Raw genomic sequence first — 24,908 nt, forward strand, 5'->3', positions numbered from 1 at the left:
GAAAGCAATTTCTTTTTTCACTGTTTTCATAAAAGCCTTATTTTTATGCATTTTCTACTAGAGAAAACCTCCTTGAGGTTTGAGGCCCCGAGAGGTTTGAAACCTTTTGTCCACCACAATGGAAAATGGTTGAAAATTAGAACGGGTATCACTTTAGCCAGCTTCTAGGTTTATAAATTATGGACTCAGCTTTGGAGGCTCCAGTGTCACTGAAATGCAGCCAGATGCTGCTCATTTTGCTTGTATCTCCACTTTTTCCTGAGACGCTTGCATTTTAAACTATAGTATTTTATCTCTGTGTACACGGGCTGTACCACTACACTTGCTGTCTTGTCTGCCCCCTTCCTTCTCTCACATAATGTTATGATCCCAGTCTGTCTTTGCACGTGATTGGCTGCATGATGTGCCCATGACAATAAAAGTCCCATCCCTACCTGCATGGATTCTCAGCAGGGCTGAAGATTTGACTCCCTCATACTGATGGGCCATTAATAAGTAACATATGAAATTATCTTGCAGGACAGATATAATGTGGCCCACAGGCTATACATTTGAAACACTTCATCTAAGGAGTCAAGTAACCACACAATTTTCCACAATTAGACAATTCTAGACTTAAATTTTTGACTGTGTACATGTGGTTGACTCTCTAATATACATGACTGTCTACCTTTTCTAAAACATCATCACAAAACAAAGTGGAAAATAACAGAATGACATTAAAACGTGATAACATTCAAATATATAATTTTATTATAATATGTTATTTATTTTTTCAATAAATATAACTGTATTTTTTGTTTCAGAATTTAAATAAAACCCACGATGGAGCTTGAAATGCATTTCACACTTGCATTTGTCATAAAAAATATAGTAAACCCTAATAACAGCAGTTACTCGACTGCAGAAGCACTGACATCAGTGTAGACTGTCCCCCCCTCTGCTGCTTTTTCACTCCTTTGTGGTAATTTGCTGCTTTTCCTCGAAGTGATGTTTGGTGCAGAGTAAACCACTACTGTCTGAGTAAAAAAAACAAAAAACAAACATTCAAGAGTAAAATGTACCATTGACTTTATATTTTTCTTTGTTTTCAGTTTACCTTACCTGCTGACTGTGCTGATCACCACTCCCTGTCCCAACATCTGTTTAAAAGACAGAGAAATTTACAATGACAGATACTTTCTTCATGGTTATTTTGCATCAAAGCTGATAGATACACTAATGTGAGTATAACTTTTATTACCACACCAACAACTGGATGTTTTCTTCTTGATGGTATAAATCAGGAAGGCTATAACGATCAGACTTGTAGCCAAAGCAGCACATAATATAAATAGAACTGTATTGGCCTTTTGCAAGTCCCACATGTTGAGTCCTGGAAAAATAAAAGCACCCAGTAATAATTATTACTTTTAGTGACATTATAAACTGGGAAAAAAAACATTTACGCTGATGTTAAACTAGCCTATTCTAAATTAATATAGAATTCTTCAAAGTTACCTTTAACATCCAGTTTTATTCCATTTCCAAAAATTATATGTCCACATGTGGCCACAGCGCAGTAGTACGACCCGGCATCAGAGGAGCTGACATTCTTGGAGAAGCTGTAGACACATTTCTGTGTGGAGGAAGCCTCTGGACTCCTCTCACATTTATCACTGTTTCCATCAGCATAAATCAAGTTGGGGTGAGAGTTATCCGATCTCGTGCTGAACCAAAACACACTGTCATTTCCAGGACATGCACTGTTCTCTGGGTTAGAGAGGACTGAACACTGCAGAGTCACTGGGTTTCCCGGATGGAGGGGACCAGATTGAGGAACCTGAATGATGTCAGTGATAGCCGTCTCTGGCCCTTAGAAAATAATTAAGTAACTGTTAATATAAATACATAAATCAATAAAGTCATGTTTTACTCATTTTAGTTAGATATTGATTTGTAAACATGTTTAAGAAATAATCAGTTCTGTTTACCTTTAATTTTTAAAAATGTTGCATTTAAAAAGTCCATGTCCAGTTGGTCCACTTTTATGCAGTAATAAAGACCAGTGTCACTTAGCCTAGTTTGACTTATTTCCAGAATAAATGTTCCAGGTTCTTGCTTTGCTGTAATGTGAGGAGTGGTGTTAACACCGTCATAATCAAAGGTAAATGTTCCTCCCATGAATTCAGGCCAGCTTCCAGAAACAATCCTGATCCAATACAAGGTTGCTTCATATTCAGATGTCGGGCGTTCACATGTCAGGGTCACATTTTCTCCAACACCAGTAGTCTTCGTTCCAAAAAACACATAATCAGTGCATCCTGAAAGTCAAATTAAACAGAGCAGTTAGATATAGAGTTCTATATTCCACATGTTAAATTGGAGAAATATATATGGAAAAAAGCCGACTCTAAACTTACGACCAGCTCTGAAGCCCAGCAGCATATAAAATACAATCAGCATTTTCTGATGGATTTACTTGTGACTCATTTACATTTAGGCATACTAAGATGATGCTCCTTAATATAATCACATCAAGTGGGAGGGAACAATTTCAGAGCAATCTGATTGGCTGTTTGTTATGTTGGTGCTCCGTTCTACTACCACAATGGAAATTATATCAATCATCTTTCCGGCCTAAACAACCGAAACAACACCAAGAGCACAGTTTTCTTTTACAGTGGGTTTCTGTAACTCACAGAAAGTAAACAAAAGAGGCGTTACGGTAAACCAAAACACTCTCACAAAAACACCTTTAAATTTCCATAATTGTCTTCATGCTAACTGGTCGTGCTGTTTATGCATCATACAAACAACATCTTTATCAACTACAATAACATAAAATGGGTGACATATATATACATATACATATATATGTCACCCATTTCAGTCAAGTTTGTGTGCCTGGGGCATTGCAGCACCTTTACTGCTGGTGTGCACGAGATCATTGTCCTGTAGGCTGTCTCACTTTTGTTCACACTTCAGCTGGCTTTTTACAGATGGCTTCAAACTTTACACTATAATACTTTGATATTAAGAGGATTTCATGGTTGATTAAATGATGGAAAGGCGACAAAGCCTGTGACTGCAAAAACAGCCTAATTCATCCATTTCACCATCATGCTGAAAGTTTGGTATGAGGTGCTTTCAAACAAACCATACTTGATTAGTGTTTTAATAATTGAGCTATCACAAACATTAATATCGAGACCGATGTCTGCTGAGTGTGAGATATAGCTCTTTTTTTTGGTGGGGGTGGAGCACAACTATGCATAAAGATTTGAAGTTAGGTCATAGAGTGTATATAAAACATTAATGTAGCTTCCAATCCAGAAAATTGAAGCTAATGAACAAGTACCTTAGACCCAAAATATTTCCTTTGACAATCTGGGGGTGACTCAACATTTTTATGTTGAGTTGATTAACCTGTTTCAAGCCTAATTGTGTCAATGTTCTGGGCCATTTGACCCAGCCTTTTGAGTTTATGGCGCTTTTATGTGTGTTGTAATACCCACAAAACTGTGCTCTTGGTGTTGTTTCGGTTGTTTTTCTATTTTTTGAGTACTGAGTTCTCTCTATTGTTTAGTTATATTTCCGTTTCCCTGGTGTCTTCTCGAGATGTCTCGTCTCCCCTTCCTGTGTGTCATTCCATGTCTCCCCTGTCGGTCATGTTTATTCCATAATTCCCCAGCCCATCATGTCTCTCTCTCTGGTGCTCTCTTGTCCTCTCTCGCTCGTGATCCCTTGCTCCCTCTCCCATCTGCATTTCCTCCTGTGTCAAGCTCATGTGTCACTCTACGTCTCTGTGTTTCCTGTTTTATTTTAATAGTGTCGTGGTCCATGTTCAGTATGTTCAGTTCCCCTGTGGCGTCACATCCATTTTGTTCCCCATGTGTTTCCACTTCCTTCACTGTCCTTCTATGCATTTAAGTCTTCTGTTTTCCTTGGTTTGTTCGCAGGTCGTCTGTTCGTCTCCCCCATGTTCTCGGTCCGTAGTTTTTCCATGTTCCCTGTGCTTTGCTGTTAGTTTAGTTTTTCCCAGTTTAGAGTCAGCCTTTGGTTTTGGTTTCTCCTATTTTGTGTCTTTGTGTTTCACCTTAATAAACGGCTCGTCTTTTGAAATATGATTTCTGTCCTCAGCGTTTGGGTCCTCTTAAATAAACCCTTTGACATACTGAATGCAATCTGATGTCTGTTGTGGAAGTTTTCCATTAAATAAAGCCTGCAGACAAGCGGTGAGCGGTAGCTAACATTCTTTAATCAAATCACAAAGAACAGAAAACCCAAGCTTGATGAAGTCCCTGCATGACCGCGGGACAGACGGTCAGCAGAGTCTCCCTGAGTCTAGCATGGCTCTCAGTTAAATACCTTCTCCAGGAACAAAAGGCAGTACACAGCTGTTTCACACCTTAAGGTTCACACTCCCTTGCTACCTCCCAGAGTCCTCGAAGAGACAAAAGACTCTTCCTGTGGAGTTGTCTGCTCCCCCCAACTTCCTTACTACACCCCCACCATTTGTCTTACTGTATGAGTGTGAGACTTGTTGAAATCCAGTGGCACCAAGGTATCATACAATAAAATAATGTGATTAATACATAAATAAAAGAAATTCCTATACACTTCTGATCCCTATTACAGTCTAAAATAACAAAAAGGAAATTGTGCTTTAGGGTCTGGTTACTTTGTAATTGACATGTTATAATCATATGGGTTTCCAGTATCCTTTGGTTTTTCTGCCAGCTCCACCACTCACTTATCATGTCTGGTTACATCAACATGGTAACACCTAAGATACTTCATAAATTCACAACAAGATTTCACAAAACAATTGCTGATCTTACGCTATGTTTTCCATCTTTTAAATACAGTCTGTGTCTGAGCTCAGCTTAACACGAGCAGAATTTTTTTTTAAAACGTGTTTACCCAAGTGTGTTTTAGTGCCCACTCCACCAGTACCTTTTATATATGTCTAAGATAGTCACTAATAAAGTCAAATAAATCAGTGCAATTTTGGTACAATACACTAGCATACATCCAGCTGACATCAGACTAGGCTTATGGTTAGGAAATGTGTCGATGTGCTTAGCAAATATGCTAAAAATGTTGCTTTTAGAGACAACATGGAGAAAATGCTGCGAGTGTAGGACTCAACACAATGATCGTATCAAAGATAGACAACGTGGCTCCAACGTGATTCCTCCCACTGTACAAAATGAAGCTCTGTTTATCAGGGCTACTGTGTTTTGCATGTTTGGAGCCTGAGTTGCACAGTAGTGACTCTGGGGTGGAGTTGCTGCTTTGAACTCCACCCACTCACCCGCTGGAGGTGACTGGGAACACGCCCCTCTGCACTTTTTACAGCTTTTAACAGTTGCTACAGTTTTAACAATGTCCGCTGGTGGTTTTACAGCAACTGACTATTAAACTAATGTAAATGCAGCCATATCACTGCTTTTAAAAAGCAGCACAGCTCACATCATTCTGTAGCCTCTACTGATTAATTCATTAGCTAGAATAGCCGTTAGCATCTAGCTAGTGCTACACTGTGTTCGAGGCTTTTTAGCAATTCTACACACCTGTGTTGCTGTCATAGTTAATATGTTTGAATAATAATCCCTTATTATTTTTTGTTATTCTCAATTTAGACAAAGAGATTATATCAAGCATTACACATTACACAGGCCTATAGTGTTGTAATTATCACAACTTAAAATTAAATGCTGTCCTTTGACACTTTACCATATGAATGAGGATGATAGAAAACAAGCTCATTCAGTTTGACAGTTTGGCATCCATCACACACTCACAGAGCTCTCTCCTGCCTGATAGCATGTAGATAGAAAAGTTTAAATGGAAAGTTTTATAGGAATGTAATTTGTCCTTTTATTTAACAGCAGATTTCCCCCCAGACCCTGGGGGGAAATCTGCCCCAGGGAGATGGGGCAGATTTCCAAAATGTTGGAAGTAGACCATCAGAGCAAGGCTGGGTGTGGTTACCTGGGTCCAGAAATTTGGAGACAATTCCTCCCCTTCTTTCATCACCGCTGTCCTGTGCCAGATGTTCCGTTGACCCACTGAGGCCATGTCCACACTAATACGTTTTTTTGTTTGAAAATTCATCTTTTTCTTTCCGTTTTGGCGTTTTTGGTCAAGGAAAACTGAGCTTTTTGAAAATGATCTCCAAAGTGGATACATTTGAAAACGCTGTTTTCGTATCGCAGTGTGGACTGCGAAAACGGAGGCTTTTGAAAACGATTGCACATTTTAGTCATATGATGCAGTCATGTGATCAATTCTACTAAGCCTCTGGGCCTGCAGCTCGGTTCACTCTGGCACAGCTGGCTGCCGGCAGCCGGTGCAGCCCCCTATAGCTTCTGCTCGGTGGCTACTGGGTGATGCCTTGTCTGGGGATCCGCAGCCCTTCCCATGAGGGTGGCACGGATGCCCCTCCGGTGGTCCTCCTTGGGCTCTCGCACTCTGGGGCCTCTGGATGTCTGGGGCCTGGATCTCCTCCATGCCTGCTTCATGCCCTGGGGGACGGGGCTATGGCTCTCTACATCCTCTTGCAGACCATTACATGTGGAAACCATTTGAATACAAGCGCACTGATCCACACAGGTGTGCACACGCGTGTTCACTGTTCGTAGACTTAAATTACACCTTTCTTGGCTGCTAATTTCAAAGCACATTGTGCGCTGTCTGTCCTGCGTGCTGCACAGCAACATTGAATATTTAGTATTTACAGCTGTTTACACTTAGCTAGATTAATGTGATGGTGTTGTGTTTAGTATGTTGCTTTGGGGTTTTTTTTTGCTTTTTTTCTATTCTTTCTCTCTCAACAGGTGATCCAGGAGATTTCTTTTTCCCCTTTCTCACTGTCCCTCTCCCCTTCTGTTTTTCTTTTCCTTCCTCTTTCTTTCTCCCTTTCCTATCCCTCACTCATGTCTGTCCCGTCTGTAACAACTGAAAATAAAATAAAATAAATAATAAAAACAAAGGTTGATCAAATGGACCAATACGGAAATGCCGTGATGATCCATTTGGCAAAATAAATCCATTGGGTATCCTTGTTGGTCTTCAGACAACAATTCTGACGGCTAAAGAACCAAATGGGACAGGCAAAAAAAATAAAAAATTCTACTAAGATGGCGGACAACATTGTACAGCAGTTGTTTTGTTTGCTGTCAATTTTGACAGCCCTATTAAAGATTATCAGTTTGTACATGCTAGCTCCAGATAAAACTCGGCACTTTTCCTCAACATTTTGCCGCAACAGAGCCGGAAAGTGAATAAACGGCAGACGGAAATGATGCAGGTCGAATGGTCTTGGGTTTCATGCATGCACAGAACGGGAACGTAGCATGTGTGTGGATGAAAACGATTGAAAACAATAGTGTGGATACGGAGCGTTTTTAGATGAAAACGCCGATTTGATAATAAATAATCAGATGATGTTTCTGACATATTTTCAGAAACATCATCAGCAGGAAAAACAACAGGACTCAAAAACTTCACCAGCAGCTCTTTCTGAGCTCTCAATGAGGGAAATATTCTTCGGACCTCCAGTTTAGGCAGATAAAGACAGATAAACCCAGCACTTTTTGAACAGTACAATAGCAAACTTTGTGTAGCGTTAGAAGCACTGCACAGAGGCTCTGGACTTTTATATGATGATGTTGTACTCAGTCTTGGAAAAAATTAAAAAAGCACTATAATTAAAATCTGGTTACTCTGATAGGAATGCCTCTCAATTGACTTATGGCAAATAACACACACTATTAGCAAAATCCATTTACACTCACATTTACAGGCAATTTATAATCTCTGATGTATCCCACTAAGTGCTTGTCTTTTGGACTGCAGGAGGAAGCTATAGTACCCATGTATACATGGGGAGAACATGCAAAGGTCTATCTAGCTATCAGATCTGCTTGCACCATTTGACCCATCTATTGCTGAGCTCTTTCACATGTTAAGGTCTCTAAGCTGTACTGTAGCTTTTTATTTTTTTTTCTGTGTACTCACTGAAAATAATGTTCTTGGCCATATGATTCTTTCTTTATTGCAAAAAGGAGAACAAACAGTTAATACAGTGAAAAAATTAAGGATGTAATACAACACAAGTATGTTGCTATGAGACATTGCCCGTGATGGTGTCTGTTGACTGTAAATATTAATTAAGATTTAAAAAAGGCACAAAAATAAAGAAAAGACCAAAAAGTCCAATATACAGCATGTTTAACAAGGAAAAATCAGGATCAATATAAATTTGAGGAGATGCTTAAAATTATCATTGACATCAGCATTTAACTTGAGAGTAGACACTGTCTTCAGCACACTCTCTCTTCTTTCTTCCTCTCGTTTTTCTTTCAGAGAAATTCAGCGCAGCATAGTTTAGTTCTTCATCAACGACGGTCTGGGTAGTAATTAAAAAAATGTTATCTATGTAGCTATATAGATATATTCTGACATATTTTAAGTAAATAAGGATCCATTTTCATCACTTACTGGTTGGCGTGAGGCGCCAGTTTGTGCATCTGATATAGCATTTTCTTTTCCTAAGAACAAGATAAATAATAAAGACAAATACGAAATATTTTCAGAACTTAATATTTATTGACTAATGAAGGCTACAAAAAATCATTACGGAGGCCTCAGTATTGCAAGAATTATTTATGATGTGTACAATGGTTACAGTAGTTCTTGTAATGTGATTATCTATATATAATAAATACATATTTAGTATTTCCATCATTTAAGCCCATATGGAAAAGATCTTATAATGTTTGTATCTGTCTTGTGCGAAACTTGTATGAAAAACATACAAGAGTGAAAACAGATATAAGATCCCTAGAAAAATTATATAAATGAAACTTGTATGTTTTGGATACTTCCTAAAACAATGTATGAAAGTAATGAGAAAGTGGCCACTTTCATGAGTAAATCATATAAGCCTTATATGATTCACTATATGAAGTAGGCCACATCTGATGCAAGTTTTTACTATTTCTCTTCCATATGGAGTATAACTGAAATACACTTAGCCTTTCAAATATTTGTAGTTTCTTTCATTTCTTACCTTTAAATTGTTTACCTGCTGTTCGGTTGCACATGAGGAAAACATTTCCAATGACAGAAATGCCCAAACAAACAATTAATACTCCCAGGTGAATAAATGCTGATTTTGTGGATGACTCTGCAAAAGATCAAAGAAAATGAATTCTGAAAAAAAAACACATTATCATTGCTGATATTATTGGTTGTATAACTAAAGAATTGGACAGTAATGTCACGTAATAACACATAAAATTACTAATAATTCTGACTGGCTGTTTAAAACTGAAATTCACATTTTTTCTAATTAATTTATAAATCATAAACTTACCTTGAATAACCAGTTTAGTTCCACTTCCAAATAATATCTCCCCACATGTGGCCACAGCACAGTAGTAAGTCCCAGCATCAGAGGAGCTGACGTTCTTAGAGAAGTGATAAACACATGTCTTCTGATGGTCAGATCTTTTCTCACATTCATTACTTCTGTTTTTGTCAGTGTAGATGATGTTTGGAAGAGATTTATCTGATCCCTCTCTGACCCAGAGAATATTGAGACCTCCTGGACATGTCTTGTTGTCAGAGTCAGAGAAGACTGAACACTGGAGCGTCATTGTGTCTCCTGGTCGGACTGGATTTGATTCTATCAGTAACTGACTGACTGCAAAGTTTGATGTCCTCTGAGCTTTTCCTGTGTAATACAAATCACATTTTTCCAAACATGCACAGAAAAATTTTCAAAGTTTGTAAAAGTAGGTTGGCTTATTACCTTTTACTAACAAATATGTCCCACCCCATGTAGTTCCAATCCATTCTGTGTTTGTACAATGATAGTGACCCTCATCCTCTTGAACTGTCTCCAAAATGATCAGGCTGCTAAAATTTGCATCACTATTTATCCGAAATCTTGAGCTCGAAAATCCAGGACCAAAATCAGCTTTAGACTGAATCAGAGTAACTATTAATTTAAGAGTATCCCCGACGCTCTGCTTGTACCAGTTGACTCCTCTAATGCTGAGCTCTTTGGGAATAGCACATGTCAAGGTTGCTGGTTCACCAAGCTGAACAGTTTCAACTGGAACCAGAGAATCTGAAATAAGAGAAAACAGAAAAAATTAACTTTTTTTGCTGTGGTAACTTTCCATTGTAAAGCTAGTTTAGTTTGTGCAAATGTATTTGACATATAAATTCTTAACCGAGAACATTTTTAGACAATTTTTTTTAAAAGGCACTTACATCCTTTGTGAAGACAAAATAATGTAATCCATAGGACAAGCATTTTGACAGTGTTTCTTGTTGGGGACCTTACTGGTATTTTAGTGAGTGAAGGCGGTGAGATGTATTCAGATGACAAAAATGTATCTGATTGGCTAAGAGAATAGATTCAAACGTACACTTAAAGTACCTCCTCCTGCGCTTTGTAACACCACCTCTCTTTCATGTTCTATTGCAATTTTCCAGATATTCAGTTTTTACGTTTGACTACTTTTGAACGCTGTTTATTTGATGTTTATTCTTGTTCTTGGATCTTATGTAAAAAAATACCTCAAACATTTCACACTCTGCATTTCAGAGGAAATGTGCAGGTTGGGTATTTTATAGTTCAGAGGTCATGACACCCCGAAGTGCTGAAGAGCAGGGTGAACCAATGTTTCTTGGCCTAAGGAGATGGTTTAAGCTCCTATAAAAAATAATAACCAATTGGTAATTTTTGTAGCGAATTTAATTAGCATTAATGAGATATGTCAAGAGAAGTCTCACTCGATAACCCCACGGTGGAGCTAGAGGTAAATCCAGAATGATGCTGAGCATAAGCTACATGATTTTTTAAATTAGAATATGCATGTTTTCTTTGCATCAGCTGGCTTGACAAAACCTATGAACCCAATAATGGGTATTATAATGAGATAATATCAACTCTTTATTGGTCAAGACAGCCTTTTTTCCTGACCTATTAAAAACATCCCATCTATTTCATGAGCTGAGATGATGAACAGGTAATGCAGACCAATGAAAGATAGTTTAAAAATATATTTCAACTCATGGAGAGAAAGAGAAATATTAAAATAGTAAATATATATCAGTAAATCTCAATTTTTCACTCAGTGTATTGTCAATACCTGCTGTTCATTTTTAGGTGAGTAATTGGTCAGTAAGACAAGGAAGTGTCTTACTGAATCCCAGATTCATCCCAGATTAATACCGGATCTCCGAACCACCTCTGCTGTCTCCTTATGATGGAGAAAGGTTCTAGGATTGAGTTCTGATATGCTCTGGGAGCTCTTTTCTGCTCTCTATATCTGTGATCTAACTCTTTTAGTCATTACCCAAAATTTGTGCCAATAAATAATCCACAGAATCCAGAATCCACAGTTTTGCTTTCATGGCCAGCTCTCTATTTACCAAAAACTACTAACACAGGGTCACTGCAGGATCATCTCATCACTGCTTCCTGTACTACTCCCCTACTGCTGAACTCTTTATTAGGTAAACTGTGAGATCATAATGATATTATGAGTGATGCTGTTAATTGCATAATCTACAACATCACACAAACAGGAACACAATAACAGGCAAACACAATCTTATTCAATTCAATTTTATTTATATAGCGCCAAATCACAACAACAGTTGCCTAAAGGCACTTCATACAGAGAAACTCCAACTATAATAAGACCCCCTTTGAGTAAACCCTTCTGCGACAGTGGGAAGGAAAAACTTCCTTTTAATAGAAAGAAACCTCCTGCAAATCTAGGCTCAAAGAGGAGCAGCCATCTGCCTTGACCAGTTAGGGGTGACGTGAAGGAGATAAGACAAATAGCACCATGTTTTACGAAGCTGTTTGTTGTGCCCTGTGTTACCTCTGCCCTCAGTCTCCTCGCGTTTCAGGTTTGGTTTCTTGTTTCTTAGTTTTCCCAGTTTAGGTTTTCCTTAGTTTTTGTTCATGCCATCCCCGCTTCTGTTTGTATCCCCACACCTGTAAATAAACTCACTCACAGTAACCAGTGCCTGCTCTTGGGTCCACTTCTCTTTCTTGCCGCACAATTTGCCTCTGCAAATCGGGACCAAATTTCAGGTAAGAAAGGCCATAGAATCAAATACATATGATATGGAAACAGTCTAATGCAAAATTATTTTATATTATTCTTCACATGACATGTTTTCTGCTTATACCAATTTTTTGACAACATATTTAAAGAGCACTTACATCCTTGATGAAGAAAATCCTTAAGACTGCTTGTTGTTGGTGATCTCGCTTGTATTTTAGTGATTAAAAGAGGTGAAATAATTGTATTACCTAAGACAGTAAAATGCATGTGATTGGTTAACACAGAATAGATGCTTAAGGTTGTGGATACAAGCACCTGAAATGAGCTTCCTCTAAAGGGTAGAGCCATGAGGAGCCAGTTGAGGTGGTTCAGGCATTTGATTAGGATGCTTCCTGGGAGAGGTATTTCAGGAATGTTCGACTAGGAGGAGGCATCAGGGCACACCTGTGCCTCTCCCCTTGACCAGTCTCTTCCAAGATGAGGTGGTTGGGGAGAAGATTGGGTTATATAAGATAAGGAGCAGAAGATGGATGGGGGGATGACAGATTCGAAATTCTTCTTCCTGGGCTTTGTAAAACCTTTCACTTCAATTTCATCTTCTCTTGCATTTGTCCAAATTATGAACTACAATTTTATCCGTCTCTAAGTGATTGTTATTTTTGCCCTTAAACCTTAAGCAAGCAGAAAGCTAACACTATAGTCACACTCTGCATTTTAGAGAACATTTGCAGGACTTTTTTGATACAATTTTTATGCTTTAAACACACCTTACATTTTCACTTTTTAATTTAATAGGTGTTCCACACTCAGCCCCATCTAAAAGTTTAGTCTCCATATGTGCTTAATTATATGTACATTAGAGGCCATGTACCTTGTAAACATAAATATAGCGCATAATAACAACTTGTACAAATTAATATCCAAATTAATGAGCTAAACATACTTACCGGAACCAGTTAAGCATTGCTCTACTCAAATGGTTGAAGAATTACAGTAATTTGATCAGGAATTTCCATGGTACACATGTCTTCTTTGTCCAGGAATGTAATTACTATGCCCTTGATTTGTGGTCGTAATCACTACTTTTAAGACAGTTTGATGTTCATTTTGTAAATTATTTAGGTTGTGGTTGCTACATGCATGCAGTGTCTTCTCAGTCAGATTTAACCATCATCTGTTACACTCAGTTAAAAAAATCAAACAAAGAAGCCAAAAAAACAAGTAAAGAAGACAGATAAAAACTGAACTGGAGGCTTTACCCTACAAACCAATGGTTCCATTTCATCACTGCAGTGGATGTTCATGACTCCATGTATTTGCTAAACCTGTCCACTTAGTATACTGAGTACTGAAATGATCGTTTTTGTTCTTTCAGGGTTCTTTTTTGCCTGCATTGTCTTGCTTTAAACATAAAAGACACTTTTGAGGCAAATGTATATTTATTTATTCCAGAAAGCATGACTACAAAACAGTTCATACAATTAAAACTCAAGAATGCCAGAAATGCAACACAACTAAGTTTAAGGTTTTGGCAGTCAAAGTATTTTCAGCAAGATTGAAAATTAACTGTCAACCTTTAAATATTAATAAAAAAAACCCAAACAAAAACAAGATGTCAGGATCAATTTTAATTTCAGGAGATGCTAAACATCATTATTAACATCAGCATTTAACATGAGAGTAGACACTGTCTTCAGCACACTCTCGCTTCCTTCTTCCTCTTGTTTTTCTTTCAGAGAAATTCAGTGCAGCGTAGTTTAGTTCTTCATCCACGACAGTCTGTGTGGTAACATAAAACATGTTATCTATGAAGTGGCATTTAACATTTTCTGACATATTTGAAGTGAATAACACCAATTTTCATCACTTACTGGTTGGCATGAGGTGTCAGTTTGTGCATATGCTATAGCACTTTCTTTTCCTAAGGATAAACAAAATAATAAATATATTTATATATTAGTGAAATTAACTTAATATTGCATGTCCCTGAGAACGTTTTGTCATTGATAAAAATCTCATTTAAAGAAATAAGTTATTTGCAGAACTTAAGCACTGCTAGGGCCTTTTACAGTATATTTTACATTATAATTCTGTATATAAGACGGATCAGTCTTTTCATCATTTAAATATAATTTGCACAAGTTTCATCTTTTAAATATTTTCAGTTTCTCGTAACACTTACTTTGAAGTTTTTTACATACTCTTCGGTTGCAGATGAGGAACACGTTTCCAATGACAGAAATTGCCAAAAATACTATTAATATTGTCAGCTGAATAAATGCTGACTGTGTGGGTAACACTACAAAAAACGAACAGAAAAATAATTTTCAGCCTTGCTCCTGTTGTTCACAATCTGTCACATTATTACATTACAAACAAAAGACATATTTTTGGGTGACAGAAAAATATGTAAAAGAAAAAAATTAAAAGTCCACATACAAAAGGCAAACAGAACTCCAACAGACAGTTTGAGATAGAGAAGACATCACTATTTATACTCACAGACGCACCGAACACTAATCAGGGGAATGAGACACAGAAGGGGAAAACAAGGAAGAGGTGAACGTAGCAAGACAGTAAATAACATTTAGCTATAACTACACAGTGGGAACACAAAGGGAACAAATAAACACTAACTATTAACAGAGAATATAAACAAAACATACAAAGAATAGACTAATAATGAAAAATTTAAAATATATACAATAAACACATCTAAGTGTCAAAAAATTAAAAAGAAAATTAACAAATATTTACACATTACATTATCAACATATTTGGCATATAACTTCTAATACTCAACAGCAATGTCACCCAATAATGACATTGCTGTGAACGTTCACTAAAAATTGGTAATAGTTAATTATGATTGATTGCTAGAGCTACCTTGAATATCTAGTTTAGCTCCATTTCCAAATAATATCTCCCCACATGTGGCCACAGCACAGTAGTAAGTCCCAGCATCAGAGGAGCTGACGTTCTTAGAGAAGCGATAAACACATGTCTTCTGATGGTCAGACCTTTTCTCACATTCATTACTTCTGTTTCTGTCAGTGTAGATGATGTTTGGTTGAGATTTATTTGATCCCTCTCTGACCCAGATAATATTGAGACCTCCTGGACATGTCTTGTTGTCAGAGTCAGAGAAGACTGAACACTGGAGCGTCATTGTGTCTCCTGGACGGACTGGATTTGATTCTATCAGCAACTGACTGACTGCATAGTTTGATGTCCTCTGAGTGTTTCCTGTGCAATTACAAAGACATTCTTCAAAACATGCTTGGACAAATTTTCAAAGTTTGTAAAAGTAGGTTGGCTTATTACCTTTTACTAACAAATACGTCCCACTCCATGTAGTTCCAATCCATTCTGTGTTTGCACAGTGATAGAGTCCCTCATCCTCTTGAACTGTCTTTAAAATTGTCAAGCTGGTAAAATTCTTACCATCGTATACTCCGAATCTTAAGCTCGAAAATCCAGGACCAAAATCAGCTGTAGATTTATACAGTGTAACTATTAATTTAAGAGTATCCCCAACACTCTGCTTGTACCAGTTGACTCCTCTAATGCTGAGCTCTTTGGGAATAGCACATGTTAAGGTTGCTGGTTCACCAAGCTGAACAGTTTTAACTGGAACCAGAGAATCTGAATTAAGGAAAAGAGATGGAAAAGTAAAACATTGTTTTTACATGGTAACTGTCAATCGCAAATCTATTGGTGTGTAAATTGTTAACAGATACATTTTTAGATAAAAAAAAAAAAAAACCACTTACATCCTTCATGAAGACAAAACAATGTAACCCAGAAGACGATCATCCTGACACTGCTTCTTGTCGTGGACCTTACTGGTATTTCACTGAGTGAAGGAGGTGAGATGATTGTTTCAGGTCAGATGGAAAATTGTATCTGATTGGTTAAGCCAGAATACATTCAGATGTACACTTCCTGTCACATTTAACTCCTCCGGTGCTTTGTAAAATGTATTACCTCTCTTTCATCTTCTATTGCAATTGATTGTTCAATTTTTACTTTTCACTCAATTTATGTCAATAAAAAAGATATTATATTGGGTCTTATGTTACTAATTCATCATAATTTGCATTTCAGAGTCAGAACTCTACATTTTGTCTCCTGTAGAGCTCAAAAGCATCTTGAACCAATGCCCCGTACCCAAAGAAGATCAGAATGAATTAATATGGGTATTTTTATGTAGCAAATTTAATCAGCATTAATGACATATGTTAATAGAAATCACACATGTCAACTCCGTAGTGGAGCCAGAGGTAAATCCAGAATGATGGCGAACTACAAAATTTTAGACATGATTTGCTTTCTAATTAGAAATAGGCATTCTTTCTTTGCATCCGCTAGCTTGGCAAAACCTAAAATCCCAATCAGGGATAATGGGTATATATTTAATGGTCAAGACAGGCCTTCTTTATCTGACTTGTTGAAAAATTTGATGCATTGTTTTAAAATCTGAGTCACAGTGAAATGAAAGATTGAAATTTTGTTTTAAGATTTCTAAATACAAAGAAAAGAGAAATGCCATTTAAGCAGAGTGTGTAATATCTCACCGCTAGATGTCAATAGACTGCAGTGAATTGAATGTTGTTTTCTTACTCCTATGAATTCAAGTGCATAATCTAAGCTAGAGTGGCCACAATAGGACAAACACATTTTAGTGAGGCAATAAAGATCAAACTCTTAAACTGTTCTCCATAACACCCACACTTGGTAGGCCCCCCCTTTAGGTGTGGTGGTCCGCAATTGCCCCTGCCGACCTACATAAGGGGAATTGGGGTTGTTGTGAGTTAGTTTTGTGGTGTGATGTGGTGCGGCTGACAGCCGAGAGCTGGAGCCAGAATAAATAAAATGGCTCTAACACCGAATCTGTGGTCCCGCCGTGTCTCAGTTACGCCACATTGGTGCTGAAATCCATGAGGCAGACGGCAGGCCCATGAGAGAGCCAGAAAAGGGAGGAGCTGGCCCAGCTGGTGGCCAATATGACGGTCATGCATTGTGAAGATTTGTGAAGAAGAAACGGTACTTTTACTCCGCTACATTTGCAAAATTTGATTTGTTACTTTTTAAAAAAATGATTAGTTTAACACATTAGATAACATGCCGCCAGTGGAGTTTCTGGTACATTTTTTACCAATCAGATGTATGACCAGTTTGAAATTGTGGCGGGCAGAGCGGCCCAAGCGTTTCAAAGTAGCGGACACACAGAAAGAAGAAACACATGAAAACATGGCAGAGTCTACGCTAGAGCTGAAGAGGATGAACACCCTCGGACTCATATACTAAGAATGTTTCTCTTAAAAGCAGTACAAAAGAACAGCTATGTCTTCAGCGTCGGTGTCTTCAGTGAGAGCCAAAACCAACCAACTTTTCAGCGTGAAACAACTCAACTCGTGTAACCTGAGGAAACGGTCTCTAAATATCTTTTTAGCTGTGGTTAGCTGGATGTCAGTCTTACGTTACAGACGCTGTGTCGAGCTCGAGCTGCGAGTCATATTTTCGGTGCTACGTTGTAGTGAGATAAGTTTGTGGGTGTTTTGTGCAGCTTCGGCTGACCTTTTAACTGCTCGCTGGTTAGCTAGCGTGAGCTATAAGCTAACAGCTAGCCTGGTTAAACAAGCTAGAGTTCCACGCACATGTAAACAGCTCGTCTCTACTGCTTTAACTGTTAAAACAGAAGGCAATACTGCGGCTGACAGGGTTTAATATGTGAAACAGCAGCTTGTTTAGTTTAAACAGTCTGCATTAAGCTGGGAAAACACTGCGATTTTTTTCAGTCACATTATTCAGCTCCTGCTCAAACTGTACAATTACATCTCAGGGGTTAGAAGTTCATAGGTCACGATGCAGGTCTCACACTATACGGCCTGATGCTCTGATGCGACCTGAGTGCTCAAACCGTGCGTCCATAACATGAAGCTTATCATACAAAATCTCTCTCGCTCTCCCTCTCTGTCTTTCACTCACACCGACACACACACCACCATCAACTTTGCTAAATTACTGATGAAAAACATTGTCCAGGCAGCTGTGATTGAGCAGCAATGTCCATCCAACTCTTTTCATGGTTGTTGTAGTCGTGATAATTTTGTGAGACCACACTGAAAAGATTTTCAGTGGAAGATTTTCCAAGCTTCAACAGTCGTGGGTCGAGCTTTATTTAATTTTGCTGTGGTATGTTCAAAATTAATAACACGGATAAGACATCGTATCAAGAATGATTCCATACAAATGTCAGGACTGAACCATTGCTTTATAATAGTCTTCTTTGCAGATGTGAATCCAGCGAACAACATTTTGCATTGTAGGCAAAACTCGGGCCAATCCCCAAAATGGTTGCGCGACTGAAAAATCGTCTCAAAATGGGCCAAAAAGCACACAGTGTATGCCCAGCTTTTGGAGGCTAGCTCCAAACAAACATTTGCAGCTTGGCAGTGTATACAGCACTATAATGACCAGACCTAATTCTTTTGAAAACCATACATCTTTCCATAGGTCTCAATTTCATCAGACATCACTGACGCACAGCTGGATGAGGCCAGCACAAACAGCGGCCTATTCGACGAAGATGATGGATCCATGGGGTCAGGAAAGCCAGAAGTAGGGCTGGAGAGGTACCTTTCATGTCCATTCACTGGAGGTGTGGATCTGTTGCATGGCATTCCTCACATCAAGAAGCTGTCGATCAAAATCAGTACAGCTCTTCCTGCATCTGGCGCTTGTGAAGGAAAGCTCCAGCTGAAAGTCATGCAGGACTCCTGTTCACTCCTAAACAGTTAAAGCTTCACAGAAAGAACCTTGAGAGCAAACTGCTGCTGAAGCTTAACCATCACCTCACTGAGTGAAGAAATGGCACATTTTTGCTAAATATGCAGAAATAAATGCACACCCATACAATTTATGGTAACCGAGCTGCCTTGTATGAACATATGTTGAAGATGCCTCGCTCTAATGTTTTCTCTGAGGGTGCGGTTCCATTTGGAGCAAAAATGAATATCAAGTTTACAGCATATCGTGTCACTGGAAATTGTTTGCACTGTTTATATATTTATATTATTTACTGTAGGTATTAGTGAGAAAAGCTCTATGTTGTGAAAAACTGAAATCTGGAAATTAGAATTGTGCCTTATTTTGTTGATAATCTGTTGAAAATACTAAAATGTATATATTTATTTATTTTTGTTTGTCTGATAGCATTTATTTAAAAAATAAATTGGACATTTCAAACAGTTACTCACTACTTGAGTAGTCTTTTTGCCAAGTACTTTTTTACTCTTACTTGAGTAACTTTTTTGACGACTACTCTTCACTTTTACTTGAGTAATAATATTTTAAAGTAATGCTACTCTTACTTGAGTATAATTTTTGGATACTCGACCCACCTCTCATGTATACTATGTATGTAATACAATGTATTACTATTCATTTAATTTGATTCATCATATTATAAATAAATAACCTGGAAAGCAAGAACAGGAAAACACAATAGGTACAATGAATGTAAAGCATCATGTTTTTAGTAAAATTACTAACAAATTCTTTGTATTTGTTTATTTTCAATATAAAAGATCAGTACTATAACCCAACCGACACACTTTCACATCCTGCATTTTACTTGAGAGTACACACTTTCTTCAGTTTCCAGTTCATCCTTCTTCTTCTTTCCTCTTGTCGTTTTCCTTCCAGAGAATTGCAGTGCAGCATAGTTCAGTTCACCTTCAATCTATGCGAAATAATAAAATTCTTATAATTACATCAAGTTGTTAGAAATCACTAAAAATATGATGCCATATTATTACTTACACTGTCATCCACAGCTTGGCTCAAGTCATCTCGCCTTGCTTGTGACGAGCTGTTTTCTGTGCATAACGGTGATGAAAGAGGAATATTATCTACTTGATTTTTATTTTTTAAAATTGGGTTTCTAACCTGGCTAATTCAATAATAACTTATTGACCTTGATAGAGTCCTACATAATGAGATGTGCAAGATGTCAGCAATATTAATAATAAAATGTATAGAAAGATATGTAAATTTACTTTTACTAATCCTATTTCTTTGAAAGTTCCTTTTAATGTTAAGAAGAGCGATATTATTATGATTTTTCATTTATTTTAAACGACTTACTTTTAATTTGTTCACATGCTGCTCCTGGAGTTCGGCAACAGATGAAAATAACATTAAGAATAAGAGAAATAACCAAGCAGATTATTGCTATCACCAGTGCAATAAATGCAGAACCTGCTGTTTGCACTGCAAAACAAAGAAAACATCTTAGGAGTGATTCTAAAAGAGATGAATATTTATCTGATATGATATATTTCATAGTCATACCCATTTCTTGTTTAGTTCCATTTCCAAATAATATCAGCCCACATGTGGCCACAGCACAATAGTAAGTCGCAGCGTTAGAGGAGCTGACATTTTTAGAAGAGCGAAAAACACAGCTCCGCTGAGCCTCAGATCTTTTCTCACATTCATGATGTCTGTTTCCTTCAGTGTAAATGATATCAGGATGAGATGCTTCTCTGAACCAGAACACGTGGTGACCTCCTGGACATGTCTTATTTTCAGCATCAGAAAATAGTGAACAGTGAAGAGTCACTGAATTTCCTGCATGGACTGTCTTCTCCTGAACAACAGTGTAGTTTGCTGTCTGGGTGTTTCCTGTTTAATACAAATGTGTTGACAAATGTGACAATAAAGCACCTTTTGAAAGCCTGAGAAAAATGGGTGTAATGCATGCTAGTCATAAAATTCTTAAGAATATATTTCACTTAAAACAACCAATAAGATCACTGCAAACATCTTCAATATAAATTGAAAGTTTAGTAGGTTTTCCAAAAATGCTTATTGACATTTTAATTGTTTTTTTTTTCACATTTACATGAGACAGCTTTAGCTGCTGAGAAAAAAAAATCACAATATTACCTTTTACTAACAAATACGTTCCGCTCCATGTAGTATCTTGGAGCCACTCTGTAAACCCACAGTGATAGATTCCCTCGTCGTCTTGATTTGTTTTCAGAATGGTCAGGTTGCTGACATTTTTATCATAATTAGCTTCCCATCTTGAGTTATCAAATGCAGGTGCAAACTTAGGTGTTGCCGATTCTTTCAGTGTCCAGATAATTTTCAGTGTGTCACCAGCTCTCTGATGGTACCAGTGGATATCTCTTCGGCCGGTCTCAGTTTTGGGCAGAACACATGTAAAGTTGACAGGTCCCCCAAGTTGAGCTGTAGTTATTGGAATGAGTGCAGCTAAATTGAAACAAAAAATATAAAATATAAAACAGTCAATAACAATAAAAAAAAACTGAAAAAAGAAATGTAAGACCAACCTACATATATGGAAAAAATACTTGATAGAATAAGAAAGCACTTACATACTCGATGAAGAAGAATCAGTGTAACCCAGAACAAAAACATTTTGACAGTGTCCTCTGTTAGGGATCTAATAAGTATTTCATTGAGTGTGTAGGAGGTGGAGGAGGTAACATGGACCCTCCATGTCACACTGTCACATACATCTGATTGGTTATCACAAAACATAGACTCAGAAGGCCACTTCCTGTGACATTGATCTTGCACAACAAGTCCTCAAACTAAGCTGATGCATTGCCCATTTCTTCCTATTATTGGAAACAATTCATTAAAATGCTCCTGAATTGCCAGATTGAGCAAAAATGTTTACTTTAGAAAGTGAATGTAGGATGGTGGCACAAACATGCATAACTACACCAGGGATGGCAGTTTGAGTCTTCGTTGAATCAAATTTTATGCTTTAAACACATTTTGAAAAGTTCCACTTTCTAGGTCATTAGGTGTTCCACATCCTGCACAATCTCAAAGCAAAGACTCAATGTTTATTTACAATGGCATGAGAGGGCATTAACTTTCAAACATAAATGTAGCTCTCAATAACCACTTGTCCAAGCAGACAAGCAAATAGTGACTCATCACACACATAGCAAACAAACTAAAGTGACAAATCGGGATCTCTAACACGGGTAACTGGTTAAAACATTATTACTGAATTATTTCTTAAAGTTTTAATATATTTACCATTTATATTATATTTTGTTGTGGTCTTGGTTTGTGGAGATGTGTAGCGTGTCATTTGGTCTTGTTACCCCAAGAGTTAAGCTATTCCAGGTACTCATCCATGGCAGGTGTAAAAGAAGGTAGCTGATGAGTGTTGCTGTGTTCAGTCCTGCTGTAACAATTAAGGATGCAAATAGGTAGATTAATTTTAGGTTACCCTTATATCTTTTTGTTTAAACCTGATACCACCACCGGTCAAAGTGACATCTTGAAATGTGGTTTTTGGGAAAAGCTACAAATATTTTGCAGATTTGTCAAACACATCTTCAGCCCATCAGCACAGAACATCTAAATAATCAAATAATCAAATCAAAATATCCTTTTGGGTTTTTTAATTTTTGCCATTAAATAATGGCCACAAAAACATTTTTTAGACCTGTATAAATTGGCTCTTGACCTTATTAGTACAAACTCTCATATAATCCTATTATCCTATGAAACATTTGTGACACAGGGCAGGAAAAGCCAATCAAAGATACAGACTGAGAGTTCCAGCTGTAATGCCATAAAGAACAGCCTGTTTGGCAATGGTCATTTTATTTACTTATAATGAAATGTGCTATATAATCTCAATGTGCTTAACATAAAAGATGAAAAAATAAAAATCTATTTAGATCACCAACTCTATGAAGCTAAAAAATAACAAAATAAACTTTACAAAGAAATAAAATTCAAGTTAACACACACGATAAGTGCAAGCCTTTGAGAATAAACAGGTTTTAAATATTTTTTTTAAATTAGATCCATTAAAAAACACCCTCAACAGACTCTTGGAAAACATCTCCCTGTTCTCTAAGGTGCCTCTCTGCTTCTTGCTACTCTGTCTTTCTTTTCCATTTCTGTGCAAGTGTTCAGCTGGGAGATATATGATTGGCTGGGTAGCTTTCTTTCATTAATGTAGCAGTGATGTCCATTTTCACATTTAAAATGAAGAAAACTGATATGATTGAGATGAGATGAGATGAGATAGCCTTTATTTGTCAGTTGCAGGTCTTTTGCCGACATCCGAGATGACAGACCTTGCCGACCATACATACAATACACAAACATCACATTGGGGAGACAGGTCAGGCTAGGTAGCGAGGAAAAAAACATCAAAATGTGTAACACAGAAGGATAATACAGGAATGCACAGATATCAACACACCATAGCACAATAAACACAGACAGCAACATGGGAAAGAGTTCCAGTGTGTACATCTGATCTGGGACCGCTGCAATCTTCGACTGCGCCTCCAGCTGACCCGATGTCCACATCAGAGGGGAGGTAAGCATTGGAGGTGACGTTGGATCCGGGGTAGGGAGGGTGATGTGTCAGGAGTGCTTATCAGTATCAGTGTATGTGTGCGTGTGCGTGTCCATAGTTCAGCTGAGACAGTGTCCTTCGCCCTGCCAGGCTAAGTAAACAGTCTACCAGCCAAGCCAGGTGGCCTTGCATGGAATGGGAAGGAACAGACTGAACACAGTCGTTATCAGGGTGTTTTGTTCAGCTCCGGCCTTGCAGCTGGCGCCAAAGGGGTATCCGCATAACTGATGTTATTTTTTACTTTAGTGCGAACAGCTCATATGAATTTCAAAGCAGTTCTACAGTCCAACACTGGTCTCTCAATCTCCCGTTGGAGAGCCGCGAGCTTCGCCATACTTGCGTTCTATGATGTTGTCATTTCTTGTGCTCAAGGAGCCGATTCTGAGACCTCACGGCAGTGTGCCTCCCCGAGATGTCATCCGATTTGTGCCCAGAGATGTTATTCCGGGCTAGCCCTTCAGAGATGTATCCAGTCTGCAGTCAGAGATCTTATTCTGAGTATTCACAGCACCCGTAGCCTCTCCAAGATCTTATCCGTGCTGACTCAATGAGCCCATTTTGAGAAACTCACGCCTCTCCCATCGTTCCAATCCCAGCGGGCAGCCTTGTGGGGATTTGAACAGCCAGTTCCGCTTCCTTAATTCTTCGATAAGTCAGGGCCAAGCCAGCTCCGATCCGCCAGAACCCTGTTACCATGGTTCCGAATAGGTAGATATCTTCAGCACTCAGGCTCACCCGAGCCCAAACTTCTCGTTGAGAAGGGGTGTCGATTGCATTTAGGGACCAGTTGATCCAATCCATAATTCCTCTTTTAGGTTTTAGAGAACAGACTGTGAGTGAGTGTTCCAGGTAAAATACAAAAAAACCCCACGAGACTAGACAAGGACATAAGCAGGGAAGCAGGGAAGATAAGGGAGAAGAGAAAAAGTCCGTCCGCCTCCTCCGAGAGCCAAAGAAGAAAAATTGGTCATTATTATACAGAATAGATATATAAAATGTAAACCAACACAGATGTACAACTAAATATGTTTTCATAACAACAGTGATCAGTGAAGTTTTACCAGAAGGTTAATCATTTATTAATAACATACATGTGTAAGTGGGAATTGATCTATATGCATACTAAATGAAAACAATTCAAAAATCCAACACGTTTTGACATCTTTACATTAAAAATTAACATTAGCAAAGATAAGTAAAAGAAATTATACTTGCATGTAAGTCTAAATGCTTTAACATTTTAGGAAACATAAAGTTTTGTGAATTTAGCTTGGTTTTTGCTGTGTCACATTTGTATTAAATTTGTCTGAATTTTTTTGTTGAAAGAAGTTTTAACTTTTCAACCGATGATTAAAAAAAATCACATTTCAGCTTCTTCTCAGCCAGTC

At 37.8% G+C, this 24,908-nt stretch overlaps 3 protein-coding genes across 3 annotated transcripts; all 3 read right to left on the reverse strand.

Annotated features, from left to right (window-relative positions):
• Positions 1-808: 808 nt before the first annotated feature.
• On the reverse strand, positions 809-10,527 carry LOC101478499 (uncharacterized). The gene is made up of 8 exons (XM_076876224.1): positions 10,273-10,527; positions 9,806-10,126; positions 9,368-9,727; positions 1,974-2,303; positions 1,501-1,854; positions 1,244-1,375; positions 1,105-1,142; positions 809-1,019 (listed from the first exon to the last, which is right to left on the reverse strand). The coding sequence occupies exons 1-8, from the start codon at positions 10,313-10,315 to the stop codon at positions 894-896; spliced, it is 1,704 nt and encodes a 567-aa protein (XP_076732339.1). The 5' UTR covers positions 10,316-10,527; the 3' UTR covers positions 809-893.
• Positions 10,528-13,726: 3,199 nt separating this feature from the next.
• On the reverse strand, positions 13,727-15,928 carry LOC106674959 (uncharacterized). Its single transcript, XM_014408552.2, has 6 exons — positions 15,860-15,928; positions 15,411-15,731; positions 14,973-15,332; positions 14,269-14,385; positions 13,958-14,007; positions 13,727-13,865 (listed from the first exon to the last, which is right to left on the reverse strand). Exons 1-6 carry the CDS (start codon positions 15,900-15,902, stop codon positions 13,749-13,751), a joined length of 1,008 nt encoding a protein of 335 aa, XP_014264038.2. The 5' UTR covers positions 15,903-15,928; the 3' UTR covers positions 13,727-13,748.
• A 4,131-nt stretch (positions 15,929-20,059) lies between these two features.
• LOC101467199 (uncharacterized) lies at positions 20,060-21,539 on the reverse strand. The gene is made up of 5 exons (XM_076876229.1): positions 21,497-21,539; positions 21,042-21,371; positions 20,445-20,777; positions 20,238-20,363; positions 20,060-20,079 (listed from the first exon to the last, which is right to left on the reverse strand). The coding sequence occupies exons 1-5, from the start codon at positions 21,537-21,539 to the stop codon at positions 20,060-20,062; spliced, it is 852 nt and encodes a 283-aa protein (XP_076732344.1).
• Between the last annotated feature and the right edge of the window lie 3,369 nt (positions 21,540-24,908).

This window comes from Maylandia zebra, linkage group LG2 (genome assembly GCF_041146795.1).
Source record: "Maylandia zebra isolate NMK-2024a linkage group LG2, Mzebra_GT3a, whole genome shotgun sequence".
Lineage (NCBI taxonomy): Eukaryota > Metazoa > Chordata > Actinopteri > Cichliformes > Cichlidae > Maylandia > Maylandia zebra.